Source organism: Euprymna scolopes, chromosome 26 (assembly GCF_053919585.1).
Source record: "Euprymna scolopes isolate OS-2025 chromosome 26, ASM5391958v1, whole genome shotgun sequence".
Classification (NCBI taxonomy): domain Eukaryota; kingdom Metazoa; phylum Mollusca; class Cephalopoda; order Sepiida; family Sepiolidae; genus Euprymna; species Euprymna scolopes.
Genome location: NC_136507.1, coordinates 60146283 through 60160026, shown reverse-complemented (window position 1 = coordinate 60160026; position 13744 = coordinate 60146283). Strand labels below are relative to the sequence as shown.

Genomic DNA, 13744 nt, shown 5'->3' with positions numbered 1-13744 from the left:
ATGTGTGTATGAGTGTGTGTATTTTGGCAGCAAGAGGACTTAAATTGGAATAAATAAAATTAAACTAATAAATAAAAATAAAATTAATTACATATAAAAAAGAAACAGAAAAAGCCTCTTTAACAACAACAAAATTGCTCCTGACGACGATCAATGATCAAAAGCGCTAGAGGAAAATGGTTGACAACAAATTACCCGGCAACCTAATACAGAACTTACCAACTGAAATGAGACAAAATGCTTGGCAGATTAAGAAAATCAACCGAAAATAAAGAAAATTCTGTCGTATTTAATCAAACGTGCCTCATATATATGATTACAAATATATATAATTAGGACCCGTTTCCGAATGAAATGAAACTTTGGTCATAACTAGTTTATTATATTTAAAACATCGCATCAAAACACTACTTTTTCTCTGTTCTACTGCATATGTTCTAGATGGCCGCCATTTAGCTTTTGTTTTTTGGGGTCAAATCAAATCGTTTTTTTTTTTGTTTTTTTTGTGTGTTGTGTGTGTGTGAATAAAATTACATTATATATAAAAATAAAATTTTGTAAAAAGTCGATTTATTGATATTTCATTAGCGCATTTATTCGTTTTGATATTGAATAAATACCGAATAAATATTGAATAAATATTGAATAGTTATTGAATATTTCATCATAAACTTGCCAAAAAAAAAAAACTTACCTTAGCTATTACTGAGTATTGATAAAAACTCCGTTTCTCATAATCCAGCTTTTTCTGCAAAGTGATGTCCCCTGTGATATTGTTGATCTTCATTACGTCACCGATGTTGGCTGAGTTCTGAAATAAATGAACGAAACTAAATGGGATAAAAGCACATCACACGGAGCCTCATCAATATGTTAGCATCCGATAGCCCCAAACTCTCATTGGACCCTAATTGATAAATTAATTAATTAGTTAAGGAAATCCCATAACTACTCCCTTAAGCATACTCCATGCTCTATCGCCCAATCGCCCAATCCTACCAAAGTCCCTCTCTAACATATTTAAGGTGCAATAATTATTTAATAATCCCCTAGACAATCCTCTCCCCTTCCAATGTATACTCCCTATATAAGATCCCCTAATATGCCTATTGCTAGACGTTGCATCCTTATCTTGTTACCAAACACCTCCCTTCCTCTTCTGATGAGAAGCATTAGACTTCAAAATGCCTGGCATAAAGAGCTTTCCTAACCCCTACACACTGTATCATATTCCCTTGTTTCGATATTGATTAAAAGTGATGGATAAATCTATATACAGCAGTATATATTTTTCTATTATCAATATAGTTTCCTCTTGGTGTGATGACATGCAGAAGAGTAGAAAGTGGATCAGCACTTATCCTCAAGTGGCCTTTAGGCCTTGATAAATGGTGATTACCTTATTAAAAAAAATAACATTTACTTTTTGTCAATCTCGTAATTCGCACTTCCCCTTTTTTGTCCTTTAGTCCTCACATTCCATGAGCGATGATTCTGACAAAGGAGGAAGAATTGCCGTTTTTTCTTGGCTAGAAATATATTCATCTAATATTAATCATTGGCTAGTTTTTGACCAGAAGTGGTATTTTTATTTTAGCTCTCCTTACATCAAGTGGCTTCATGCTTTGTCTGGAGCTATTTCCATAAAAAAAAATTGTATACTAGGCTAGTGTAATTGATAAGATTCTATTTACTCGCCTTCCTGCGAGTTATACACAAGATCGAAGTTTTAAAGTGGGAGACATCCAACTCCCCAAAAATAGGTGTTCTGGATTGGGACAAAAATCAAAATTGCCTCAAGACAGAACTGATGAAGCATGGTATCAAAGCAGATACTACATTTGAGTTATATATTTTTTATTATGTGGAAATTTTACAAAATAAAAAATTAGACACAAGGCCACTCAAAAATTGGGGAGGGGGGGTGTCTATGGTTATCCTCGTCACTGTACCCCTGATTGGTCTATGCTAATCCTAGCTAGAGTTCTCATTCACCATAATACCACAAACACACCGTTGGTCATCCTACTTAAGATTCTCAAATCAAATCGTTTTTTCTTTTTTTTTTTTCTTTTTTCTTTTTTTTTAATAAATAAATAATAAAATGCATATGTATTATAATTAAAAATAAAATTCTGTAACAAATTGATTTATTTAAATTTCATTAGTGTCGGGAGGGGGAAAAATGTCCAAAAAATAAAAATAAAATGTTAGTAGGACCCTTCAAACCCTCTCTAGATGGTAGACTGCCCACTGTTTTTCGGCTTGATTGGGGGAGGGGGCAAAAGCCAAAAGGCATGTTAATATAAGAAGATTAGCCTGAAATTTGAAATTGGCCTGTCATCGTCAGTTAGTGTCTGATCGGCACAGATCACAACAAACGATTCAGTATCATTTGTTGTAATTGCAGATTATTAGTCATACTTAAACAGTCAGGTTTTACATAATTTCCAAATGGTAATTCATCAAAATACTGCTGAGTGGCAATCTAATGAAAACCAGTCTTCTGATATATATATATATATATATATATATATATATATATATATATATATATATATATATATATATATATATATAAAGAATAATATTAGTAACTTTATTTAATCCTTAGCTGTAAGGAATTAGGAGTTCATACTTTTCATGTAGGTTTAGGCATGTCGGTCACCACTTGGGGGGTATTTTAGGGCGTTTTGTAATGAAAGAAGTATTTTTGGGATGAACCGGATTCAGAGAAATATTTTCAGTGAAAGGTTTTGCATATTTTATAATCAAATGTTATGCGATAAACAAAATACGATACATGTATTAAACAAAATGCAATAAACAAAATGACCTCAGAACAGCGGAGTTACTATCTTTAAGAGCATATCTGAGAAAATAGACCACATCCTGTCTGCACATCCCTCAGCTAACATCCACATCTGTGGTGACTTCAACGTCCATAACATGGAATGGCTGACCCACTCAAATAAGACGGACGATGAGGGGAGGTTCCGTCATGATTTTGCCATTGCTTATGACCTCACTCAGATTGTTCGCAAGCCCACCCGTGTGCCCGATACTACAGGTCAATATGCAAGCCTCCTAGACCTTTTTCTCTCAACTTCCCCTGAGCTATTTTCATGTTCCGTTCTTTCTCCTCTAGGATCCTTTGACCACTCCGTCATATCAGTTAAGATAAAAATGAAATGTAATAAGTCCCCAGACGTACCCCTCCACTGTACTATATACCGATACTCCATGGCTGACTGGGATAGCTTCCGTACATTTATATCTGATCTACCTCTGCATTCCATGTTTAAAAAGGATGTGTCCTCTATAGTATCAGACCTGACCGAATGGTTAATTGTAGGCATAACCGATTCATACCATCTAAAAAATTCCAACAAAAACCAGAGGTCATCTCGTCAGCTTCAGACAAGGCCAAACTATTTGCGAAGAAATTTGCATCTAATTCTACCCTATGCGACGAAGGCCATCAACTCCCCATATTTCCTCCTATAACACAGAACACGCTAGGTAACATACAAATATCTGTGCATGAGGTCGCCAAGCTAATCAAGAACCTTGATTCCAGTAAAGCAACTGGCCCTGACGGCATCCCAATTATAGTGTTAAAAAAGCTTCAACCAGAACTTGCTCCCATACTTACAAAACTGTTAAGCGTTGCCTTAAGGAGAAATGCTTTCCAACACCCTGGAAAACCTCGTCAGTATGCCCTGTATTTAAGAACTCAGGTGATAAGTCATCTTCCTCTCAGTACAGACCAATAAGTCTCCTGTGTGTCATGAGTAAGTTGCTGGAATCCATATTAAATAGAGAAATAGTCAATTCAGCAGAAATAACCTTCTTAGTGACATGCTATGGTTTCCGTTCTGCAAGATCTACCGCAGATGTGCTAATGGTTATATCTAATAGGATTAGTGAATCTCTTGACAAAGGCTTCCTTTCTAGAGCAATTGCTCTTGACATATCAAAGGCCTTCGACAAGGTATGGCATAAAGGCCTACTTCACAAGATTTCCAACTAATTAAATCATTTCTCTCTGATAGGCTCATAAGAGTAGTGGTTGATGGACAAAAATCAGAGGCCTGCAGTATTAATGCTGGAGTCCCTCAAGGGTCCATCCTGGGCCCAACTCTCTTCCTGATCAACATCAATGATCTCCCTAACACATACTTAAATCATTCATTGACATCTATGCTGATGATACGACCATCTACGGCAACACATCAAAAGCTGTAAATGACAAAGCTCTCTCTGATTCTCTCTCCTCTGATCTCAAACGAGTGGTTCAGTGGGGGAAGACGTGGCTGGTTACCTTTAATGCATCTAAAACCAAACTCCTAACTTTACATCATCAACGCTTTGATCCCCATCTGGCATCAATCGAAATGGATGGCTCTTATCTAGGAGAAGCCCCATGTTTTGACAAGCTTCTGGGTTTGACCTTTACTCCTGATCTGAAATGGAACACATACATCAAGTCTGTTGCCAAGGTCGCTGGAAAGATGGTGGGATCCTTCTACCGCTCCAGAAGATATCTCACCCCTGATGCAATTCTCTATCTATATAAAAGCCAAGTACGTCCAAGGATAGAATACTGCTGCCATATCTGGGCAGGAGCTGCTAAAAACAGCCTATCCTGCCTTGACAGAGTACAAAATAGACTTTGTGGCTTAGTGGGGATGCCCTTTTCTCTTCCCTACAACCTCTCTCCCACAGAAGAGACGTTGCAAGCCTATCTTTGTATTATCGTTATTTCCATGGCAGGTGCTCGTCTGAACTCCAATCTCTGGTCCCCCCCTCGCCAATCTTTTACGAAAAACACCCATCTAGCTGAATCCACTGTCAAAAACTTTCCCCACTCTTTATCTATGCCTAAATCAAAACGTAGATTCCATGAACAAAGCTTCTTTCTTAGAACTGAACGCCTGTGGAACTCTGTTCCGTCTGTCTGCTTCCCACCTGACTACAACCTGGATGTCTTCAAAGCCAACATAAACAAATTCCTGATGAACCGCCCCCTTAAGTAGACACTTTATTAAATCTCCACACTAACGTACTGTACTTACAATAACCCTTATCCCTGAGTGGCTTCCGGGCCTTGATAAGTGGTGACCACCTTGTAAAAAAAAAAAAAAAAGAAATAATATGCCCAGAAGGCATCTATCCACAAAAGAGATATTTTGTTTAAAACGGAAGTTTACAGCAATAGGAAAACATAGAATGTTGATGAATATTTTTAGAGTTCTTGTAAAAACAAGTGAGGGATTGATTAGCTGAGACATTAAAGAAGTATGAATCGATTTATTAAAACCCGTGAATTTCAAGGGTCAGGAAAACGTATCTGCTCATTTATGATAATTAATTGAAAGTTGTTTGTAAGAGTGCATGTTCATTTGTTTTTATAAGATATTTCAATGAGAAAGAGTGGGAATATTTCAATGAATAAAGTTTATACATATTGACAGACGATAATGTTATGAATTTTTTGTATCTGTGTGTTCATTAATGTTTTTGTGTGTGGGAGAGAGAGAAATGTTACATAGATGAGCGCCCAGCGCCCATACATTCGGGGTAACTGGCTTCCACTGTTTTACTGAAATAAAATGTGGCTTTTTAACGTGAGAAAGACCATTGCGCTTAAGTTAAGAAAGTTTTCTGATTTTTTTTTTTTTTTTTTTTTTTACACAGTGATCACCTCTTATCAAAGCCCGGAAGCCACTCAGGGATAAGGGTTATTCCAAGTACATTACGTTAGTGTGGAGATTTGATGAAGTGTTTACTTAAGGGGGCGGTTCATTAGGAATTTGTTAACGTTGGACTTGAACACATCCAAGTTGTAGTCCGGTGGGAAGCAGGCAGACGGAGCAGAGTTCCACAGGCATGCAGTTCTAAGAAAGATTGGTCCAAAATATAATTATTTGTTTTTATTCAGGATAGTGTATTCTCAGATGATATGTGTACAAACGTGTTCATTCATTTTGATTTTGTACATCAATGTGCAAACATCAACTACTACATAGGTATTGGTTAGAAAGGGAACATACTGGTTCAGATAGGATTTTAAACTCACCATGATAATTTCATTATGCATGCCTGGAAGCATAATGCCATGCAACTCTCCTCCGTCTCCAACACTATCACGTACTCTATTATTTTTCAGTTGCAGATTTCATGTTATAATAAGTCTTGTACGAGGTGTCTTTGATAAGTTTCCAGACTTTTTTTCGTATGGGCACTTTATAGTACACACATGTAACTCTTCAAAGTAATCTCTTCCGGCTGCAATGAACTTGTTGTACCGTTATAACAACTTCTTGAAGGTCCCATGGAAGTCCTCTTGCGTGAGCGTGTCGATGACCATCGTCACAGCCTCTTTCATTTCCTCAATTTTCTCATAACGACAGCCTCTAAGATTTTCCTTCAGCTTAGTGAATAGCCAAAAGTCACAGGCAGCAAGGTCGGGACTATAAGGAATGTGAATAACTGTCTTGATGTCCATCTTGGTCAAATAGTCTGTGACAAGGATGGAGCACCCTTGGGACAAACTTTGTGCAAATCTTCCGCATCTTCAGTTTCTCACAAATAATTGTGTGTACAGTTCCCACACTGACATGAAATTGCAAATATTGTCTCTATAGACACACAACACTCCTTATCCATAAAATTCTTTATTTCTCCAATCAACTCTGGTGTTTTGACTTCCTTACTACTTCTACATCTCTCACAGACTCCTTGCCTTCCTCGAATCTCTAATGCTATTTAAAAGCTGATATTTGATTCATGCAAGATGGTCCAAAAGCAGTCTGAAGTATTCCATACGTTTCTGTGGCATTTTTCTGAGTTTAAAACAGAACTTTATTGCATATCGTTCTTCTAAAATGTTCTCACGTCCAGATTGCATTTTTGAAATTCACCAACTGTGATAATCAGGCTTTAGTAGGATGTATTCCAGTTTCTGCTGTAGCTGTTCATTTGAATCTGAAATCATAAAATTGGTCAGTCATCTCATAAGGCATATAGCAATACCATACTGAATTTTCAAGAGTCTACGATAATTTTAAATGTTTATATAAAAATGTCTGGAAACTTATTGAACGCACTTCATATGCTTAAATGCGTAATAAACAAGAACATCGATAATAATAATGGTAATCTACATCCACGGCCACCAGAACCAAGCCTGTCTTTAACACTCACAGTAAACATCCATTGTATCATTTTCATATCATTTCTCACCATGCAATGCATGTCCTCACCTACCTTGGCCAGGTTTCACTTCCATACATCGTCACACTGTGCAACCTTGCCTTAGACTCTTTTGTTGGTTGACAGAGATAATGCACTGCTGGTTGGTAATGGCACTGGTTCTTTGAGCTTACTCTACCTACTCAGTAATCTTGCTAGCACCAGCTCCCTCCTGTGCTCAAACAGTATCATCAAGATAACAAAACTTCAACAAAAAATATACACAAGAGCCCAAAGGAATTAAACTGCCAGAAATCCCATAACTGTCACTTTACTAAAAGAAAAATCGCAAACTTATGTGGCACCAGTTTTGGTTGTCACCACAACAAATTATTTGGGAAGGATTAAGAAGAATGGAACGACTGAGAAGGAAGAGCACCAACCAGGTATTCACTAGAAGGATGCACAGATAGAAATTAATATGTAGAGAAAAGTAATAAAACCAATCTGATTGGTTAGTAGTAACTAGCTAGATATACAAGCAACCGTTAGATATAAATCCACACAATAAGCCTGATAATCTCCACCAGAAATGAAATATAAACCTGTGTGTAGCTTACTTGCCATAAATATATTTTCATACCACTACTAAGCTTACTCACTGTTGAAGCAAATATTCAATATATATATATATATATATATATATATATATATATATATATATATATATATATAGAGAGAGAGAGAGAGAGAGAGAGAGAGAAATAAAAAGGAACAAACCGAGTTATGTGTTCATCAACGTCTCGTCTTTATTTCGAGACTTTTTCTGGCTGAATGAGATTACAAAAACAAAAACACTAGTACAAATATTTGAAAATGTTTTTGTACTGGTGTTTTTGTTTCTTAATCTCATTCATCCAGAGGAAGTCTCGAAATAAAGACGAAACGTTGATGAACACATAACTCGGTTTGTTCCTTTTTATTTCTCTATTTTGTCGGAATACTATTTCCATTATTCTCGTCATATGTATGTATGTATCAAAGAATTATCATACAATTCAGTTTTGGCTTAGTTGCTGAGGCGTCCTCACCTGGGAATGCAAACGGAACTGCTCATGCATATTTTGCTGGCTAGAGTGCACTTATCCTTGTGCACTTGCTTCTCAAAACCACACCTCATATTGTGTTTAACTTCCTGGCAACGAGGTAAATAATTTGTATATACATGATATAATAGTAGTAAACGACTTACATTCTCTTTTTTTTTATTTTACTTCATAAAAGTTGCAGAAATCAAGAGAATAATAATTGATCTATACATGAGATGAATAGATATTCCAGTGTTCAACTAAAGTTGCCCTTTATCTCACAAACATCGAAGTTATTAATGAAGTGAAGAACATTAATTTTCCTCTCCTTATGTAACAGAGCTTCTGACGCTGGGTTAGTAGCAGCAGCAGCGGCAGCCATATGCAAATGACCAAGCCGGTTGTGCGATGTGACAGTAGAGATAAAAAGGACATATGTGTTCAGAGAAGCAAGTATTCAAGATGTAGATGATTTGAGACGTGTTTGGGACATCAGAGAGGGGAAATAGACGTGTTACGTACATGGCCTGTGAACAACAGGAAAAGACGTGTCCTAAGCATGGCCAGACAAATCTAGAGTACCATGTGTTCGACACAGCCGAGTCTTATTAAGCACATTGGAGTATGAGAAGAGTTTTGAATAAGTGACAAGGTGTTATTCTGGAAGTACCTGTAAATAAATGTCTGTTGTTTCAATTGAAAAAAAAGCGAGTTGAATTCTTTCCTTGTCTTTGTTTCCTTGCAACTGTCTGCATACAACGTGTGGATCCCAAGTGTGGATCCCGACATACAACAACTACATTACACCAAATTGACCAGTTAACTATGTTATAGTATATCTTTCCTATGGTCTCTTGGTTTTACTAGATTCCAGGACGAGAATTCATCTAGTCTGGTAGAATATCCAGCTAAGTGCTGTTACTTAAAACAACATCGCTCGGAGAAGATGCATCATTACTTGTATGAGACAGTATATAGCCATATTGAGAGAATCTTATTTGGGCGAATATTTGATCAGGGTTTACTCGTAGGTGGAAGTATTCTCATGTCAGGTTGTCCTGACAAACCCTTGTACAGAGAGATCGAAGATACTAGAGTAGAGGTTCTCAACCAGGGGTAAATATACCCCTAAGGTTAAAAATTATATGGTCAGAGGTAAATAATTGAAGTACCTGATAATTTTATTATAATTATTTCTTTTCAGATTGTGTCACGTCTAAGAAACGTACATACTTCGATTCATATATCCAATATGGTTTTAACCTCGTTGTTGTGTTGTGTATAACATTATTTTTATACAAAAAGAAAATGCTAAGCAATGAAAAGATTCTTTTTTACCTCCTTGTTTTTTTTCTGTCATTTTATGATGGCTATGAATTTTTTGTATGGAAGTAGGGGGTAGATGGAGAAATGCATAAAGATGAGAAGTCAATGATGGAGGAAAGGTTGAGAATGACTGCATTAGAAGAAGATTAAATCTGGACAGTATAGGGAGATGTGTGCAGAACAGGAGATTTTGTTGGTTTGGTCACATTGGAAGAATAGATGTGGTACTTGCAAGCATCGGGTATACAATAAACATATTGGAATTACAGGTAGGTTGAGAGATGATAACCAGTTTGTGTGCAAGAAATGTAAGCACAATGGAGATGGATGAAAACTCAGATGTGGAGAAAATATATTTGGATAGTGAAGCAATTGAGATTGTTCAGAAGTTTTGTTACCTTAGTGAAACCATTGAAAATTGTGCAGGTGTGGGTATTTATTTGCTCCCCCACAGAGCAAATTAGGCACAAGGCCAATTTTTAATGTGAGGAGTGAAGGGAGGGGGAAGGGAAAAAGGGGACCAGCTCCCGAGAGATGGAAAATAGGAGCTAGTTAAAGGTCAGGTATGTGGGGTTGCCCCCACATGCTTGCAGTATCTGTCGGAACAGATACTACACTTTGATCTTGTCGCCCGTGTTATCTTGTTGCAGGTGTGATTGCAAGATTGAGAATAGCTGCATTCAAGAATGGTGTCTTGTAGGTAATTTAAATTGTTTTCGCCTTTCTCCTTTCATAAAAGATCTATTTTATTTTCACTTGTTAACACGAGTCATTTTTTTTTACATAGAAATCACAACTTATCAAGGCCCAGAGGCAAATCGAGGATAAGGGTTATTGAGTGTATAGTAGTCAATGGAATAATATTGTATTAATCATGAGTAATGAAAATTTGGTACTTTGGATTACGTAAGGAGATGGTTCATCAAGAATTTGTTTATATTCAACTTGAAGACTACCAAATTGTAGTCAGCAGGAAAAATGTTCGACAGGCATGCAGTTCTCACAAAGAATCTTTGTTCATGGAATCTACGTTTAGATTTAGGCACAGATAAAAAGTGGGGGAAATTATTGACGGTGGTTTCAACTAGACGAGTGTTTTTTGTGAAGGTTTGGCGAGGTGAGGGGGCATGGAGTGGAGCTCAGACGAGCACTTGCTATGAAAGTACACCAAAGGGGAAAGACCATTGCCTATCTCATTAATACTAGGTGTCACCCTATATTAGTAACGTGTCAGGAGATATCCGAAATCACGCTAGGCATGAGTGTACCTTGTTTACCTAAATAAGGGATGATGTACAAAGTTTCTAACAATAGCATCCTTTTCACATTTTTCATCTAGTATTAAACGGGAAACGTTCATCTAAAGAGCCTATGAAGAACACTAATCATGATTTCATCTATGGCATGAAAATGCCACGACATAGGAAGAAGATTTGCATTATTTGGATTCTTAAGACTACTCACCTTGAGTGTTATTTTCACAACGTTTCAGTCGATGTAACCTCTGACCTTCTTTGGGCGTGTTTTGTCGAAGTTTGGAATCTTTTTGTCGAACTCGGGCATCTTTCTGTTGAACTCAGGAATCTGCACGGAATTTCGGATGGAATCCTTTATTTAGTCCAATGGGGATGGCATGTTAAGGTTCCATCAGCAATGACTGCGTAGAAGTAATTCGCAATTGTATTTTGAGTGTTGCCCATGCTGAGGATTGAACCTTTAACCTCCAGAAGAGTGTATCTTTTGCAACTGAATTTTACCAAGTACTTCCTCCATTGCACCACAGATCCTTGCGTTCCATTCAAAATTCCGTACAGATTCCGAGTTCAACAGAAAGATTCCTAAGTTTGGCAAGATACACTTGAAGAAGGTCATCGACAAAACGTTGTGAAAATAACACGCAAGAGGAAACTAGCAATCTGAAGAATTCAAATAATATGAATAATAAATCTTTACCTAAAGGAAAACAATAATAAGGAAGATTATGTTATGTGTGTGGGTGTTTTTTTTTTCTGGCAATCTGGACATACACCAACAGCTGAATACATCAGCTAATATTTTTTAATGCCTCAGCCAAAGTATCCGTTATATAGTTGACCATTATTTGAATACATGAAGATTGATTTTTTTGAATAATATAATTTTAAAAGCTGACTCATCTGTTTAGCTGTTCAAATGGGATATTGTTGGGTTGTGGCGGTCTCCAAATAGTCTCGTTTGAATTACTTACTTGTCCGGAAGGCTGAAAGAAAGAGAAAGATTGTTTAATAACATGATGATGATAACGACGATGATGATAATTGTGGCAAGATAGTATTACATCTGGAAATCAGAAATCAGGATTAAAAAAAAAAAAAAAAGAAAAAGATAATCCTCCTGGATATTTTTCATATATGACGTATCTTATTTCTGGTTGGTCGCTTTCATTTTAATTGTCAGCATTTACAGTGATGGTTTCGTCTAAATAAGCAATTGTTGTTGTTGTTATTATTATTATTATTATTATTATTATTATTATTATTATTATTACTATTATTATTATTATTATTCCATAGAGTAGTTTGAATGAAGAAGTATGATGTTAAAAACCCCGAAACCAAGTTAATCATATCACAGATGAGACGATCCTATTAACACATTGATGATCTATGACAATTTTTTTTTATATATATGAGTCACCACTTATCAAGGCCCGGAGGCCACTCGCCGATAAGGGTTAAAGATTTTACAGTAGTCAATAGTGTGACCAGACGTGTGTCTCCGACAGATCACCGACTCCCAACGTCGTGTATCGTGGATTTTTTCATTCGACTATTCCTCTTAGTCATTTTCTCGCTGGCGACTGTCGATGGGAACACACATGGTTTCACAAAAATAGAAATGGAACAAAGAAAGGAAAAAAACAAGCGCCAATGTTCACATATAAATTGACTGTTGGACTTGTGAGTGTGTGTGTGTGTCTTCTTCCCATTTTATTGATGTTACGTTCGTTTCTATTTCTGTTTCACTTCTGTCCAACTTCCATCTGCCGCAACGGCATCTAGTTGTCAACTGTCTCCTCTGTGTTGGTATCTGAGGTCGCCCCCCCCCCCACCCCGACTATCGGAAGCTGCCCTTCTCTGTTTTATTTGTAGGTTTCTATTGTCATGGTTAACTCTAAAAGCTCGATCTAAAAATACTTACAGATTCGTTGTTTTCTACTTCCTATCTTGATTGTAGGATATTTCCTATTTCTTTGTTTATTCTAAGCCATTTCCTATTCCTTTGTGTATTCCCCCCCCACTCTCAGCACTTAGTGGCTCAAGTCCACCTCATGGCCACTTTATAGTATCACACACCTCCCGTGCCCAGCTTGTCATTTATTACATAAATTACAAAAACACAAAATCATATCAACATAAATTACATAAAATTCATACATATTACATGACTAATGAAATACCAGAGATATGCCCTTAATTTCAAAAACAGAAACAACAAAGCAGTAATTCGGCGTATTATTTCCAACCGAGAACCACAGATGTGCACTCAACTCTCTCGGTATTCCAGGGGTATTTGAATACCCTTAAAAAATTTTTTTGACTGGCTCCAGTCAACTGGTACAGCTTCTCAGAGAGGGGAAATTAACCTCGCCCCTCCATCGAAGTAAAAAAAAAAACAGAAGGAATTTTTACCACTCCCAAAATAACAGGCATTCTGCCATTTCGCCCCACCTCTCAAAAATAGACAGAAGGAATTTTAACCATCTCCACAATATTTCGCCCTACCCCCCAAATAAACAGAAGGAATTTAAACACCTCCACAATATTTCGCCCCACCTCCCTAAAAAAAAAAAAAAAAAAAAAAAAAAATCATGATGAATTTTAATCGCCTCAACTATAACAGGCATAGTGCCACTCTCCTTTCTCCCTTTCTCCCCCCTCCAAAAAAAAAAATCAGGAGGATTTTTTGTCACCTCTCACTGGGAAAACCTTGTGCAGCCCCCCCCCCCCTCTGAACCTGTCTGGTCTCTTGCTATTTTTTTTTTTCATTAAGAAGGACAATCTTATACACTTTACTTAAATAACACTTGCAACATTATTAAAAAAATAAGTAACATTTTAACAAAACAAAATTACTTCTGTACTGTTTCTGTT

The 13744-nt window shown here is 36.8% G+C and overlaps 2 protein-coding genes across 3 annotated transcripts in view; both read right to left on the bottom strand.

Annotated features, from left to right (window-relative positions):
* The window catches only part of LOC145248098 (cadherin-23-like), a 166900-nt gene extending 164404 nt beyond the window's left edge, over positions 1 to 2496 (bottom strand). The window contains exon 1 of the mRNA XM_080109887.1: positions 695 to 2496. Coding sequence (XP_079966013.1) covers positions 695 to 787 — 93 coding nt within the window. The 5' untranslated portion in view covers positions 788 to 2496. The remainder of the gene's footprint in view (positions 1 to 694) is intronic.
* Positions 2497 to 11611: 9115 nt separating this feature from the next.
* Positions 11612 to 13744, bottom strand: part of LOC145248101 (protocadherin gamma-A11-like) — a 131357-nt gene continuing 129224 nt past the window's right edge. The window contains exon 9 of one of the 2 annotated variants that reach the window (XM_080109890.1): positions 11612 to 11850. In XM_080109890.1, the coding sequence (XP_079966016.1) occupies positions 11764 to 11850 (87 nt within the window). In that variant the 3' untranslated portion in view covers positions 11612 to 11763. The remainder of the gene's footprint in view (positions 11851 to 13744) is intronic. The other variant, XM_080109891.1, reaches the window with a different exon arrangement.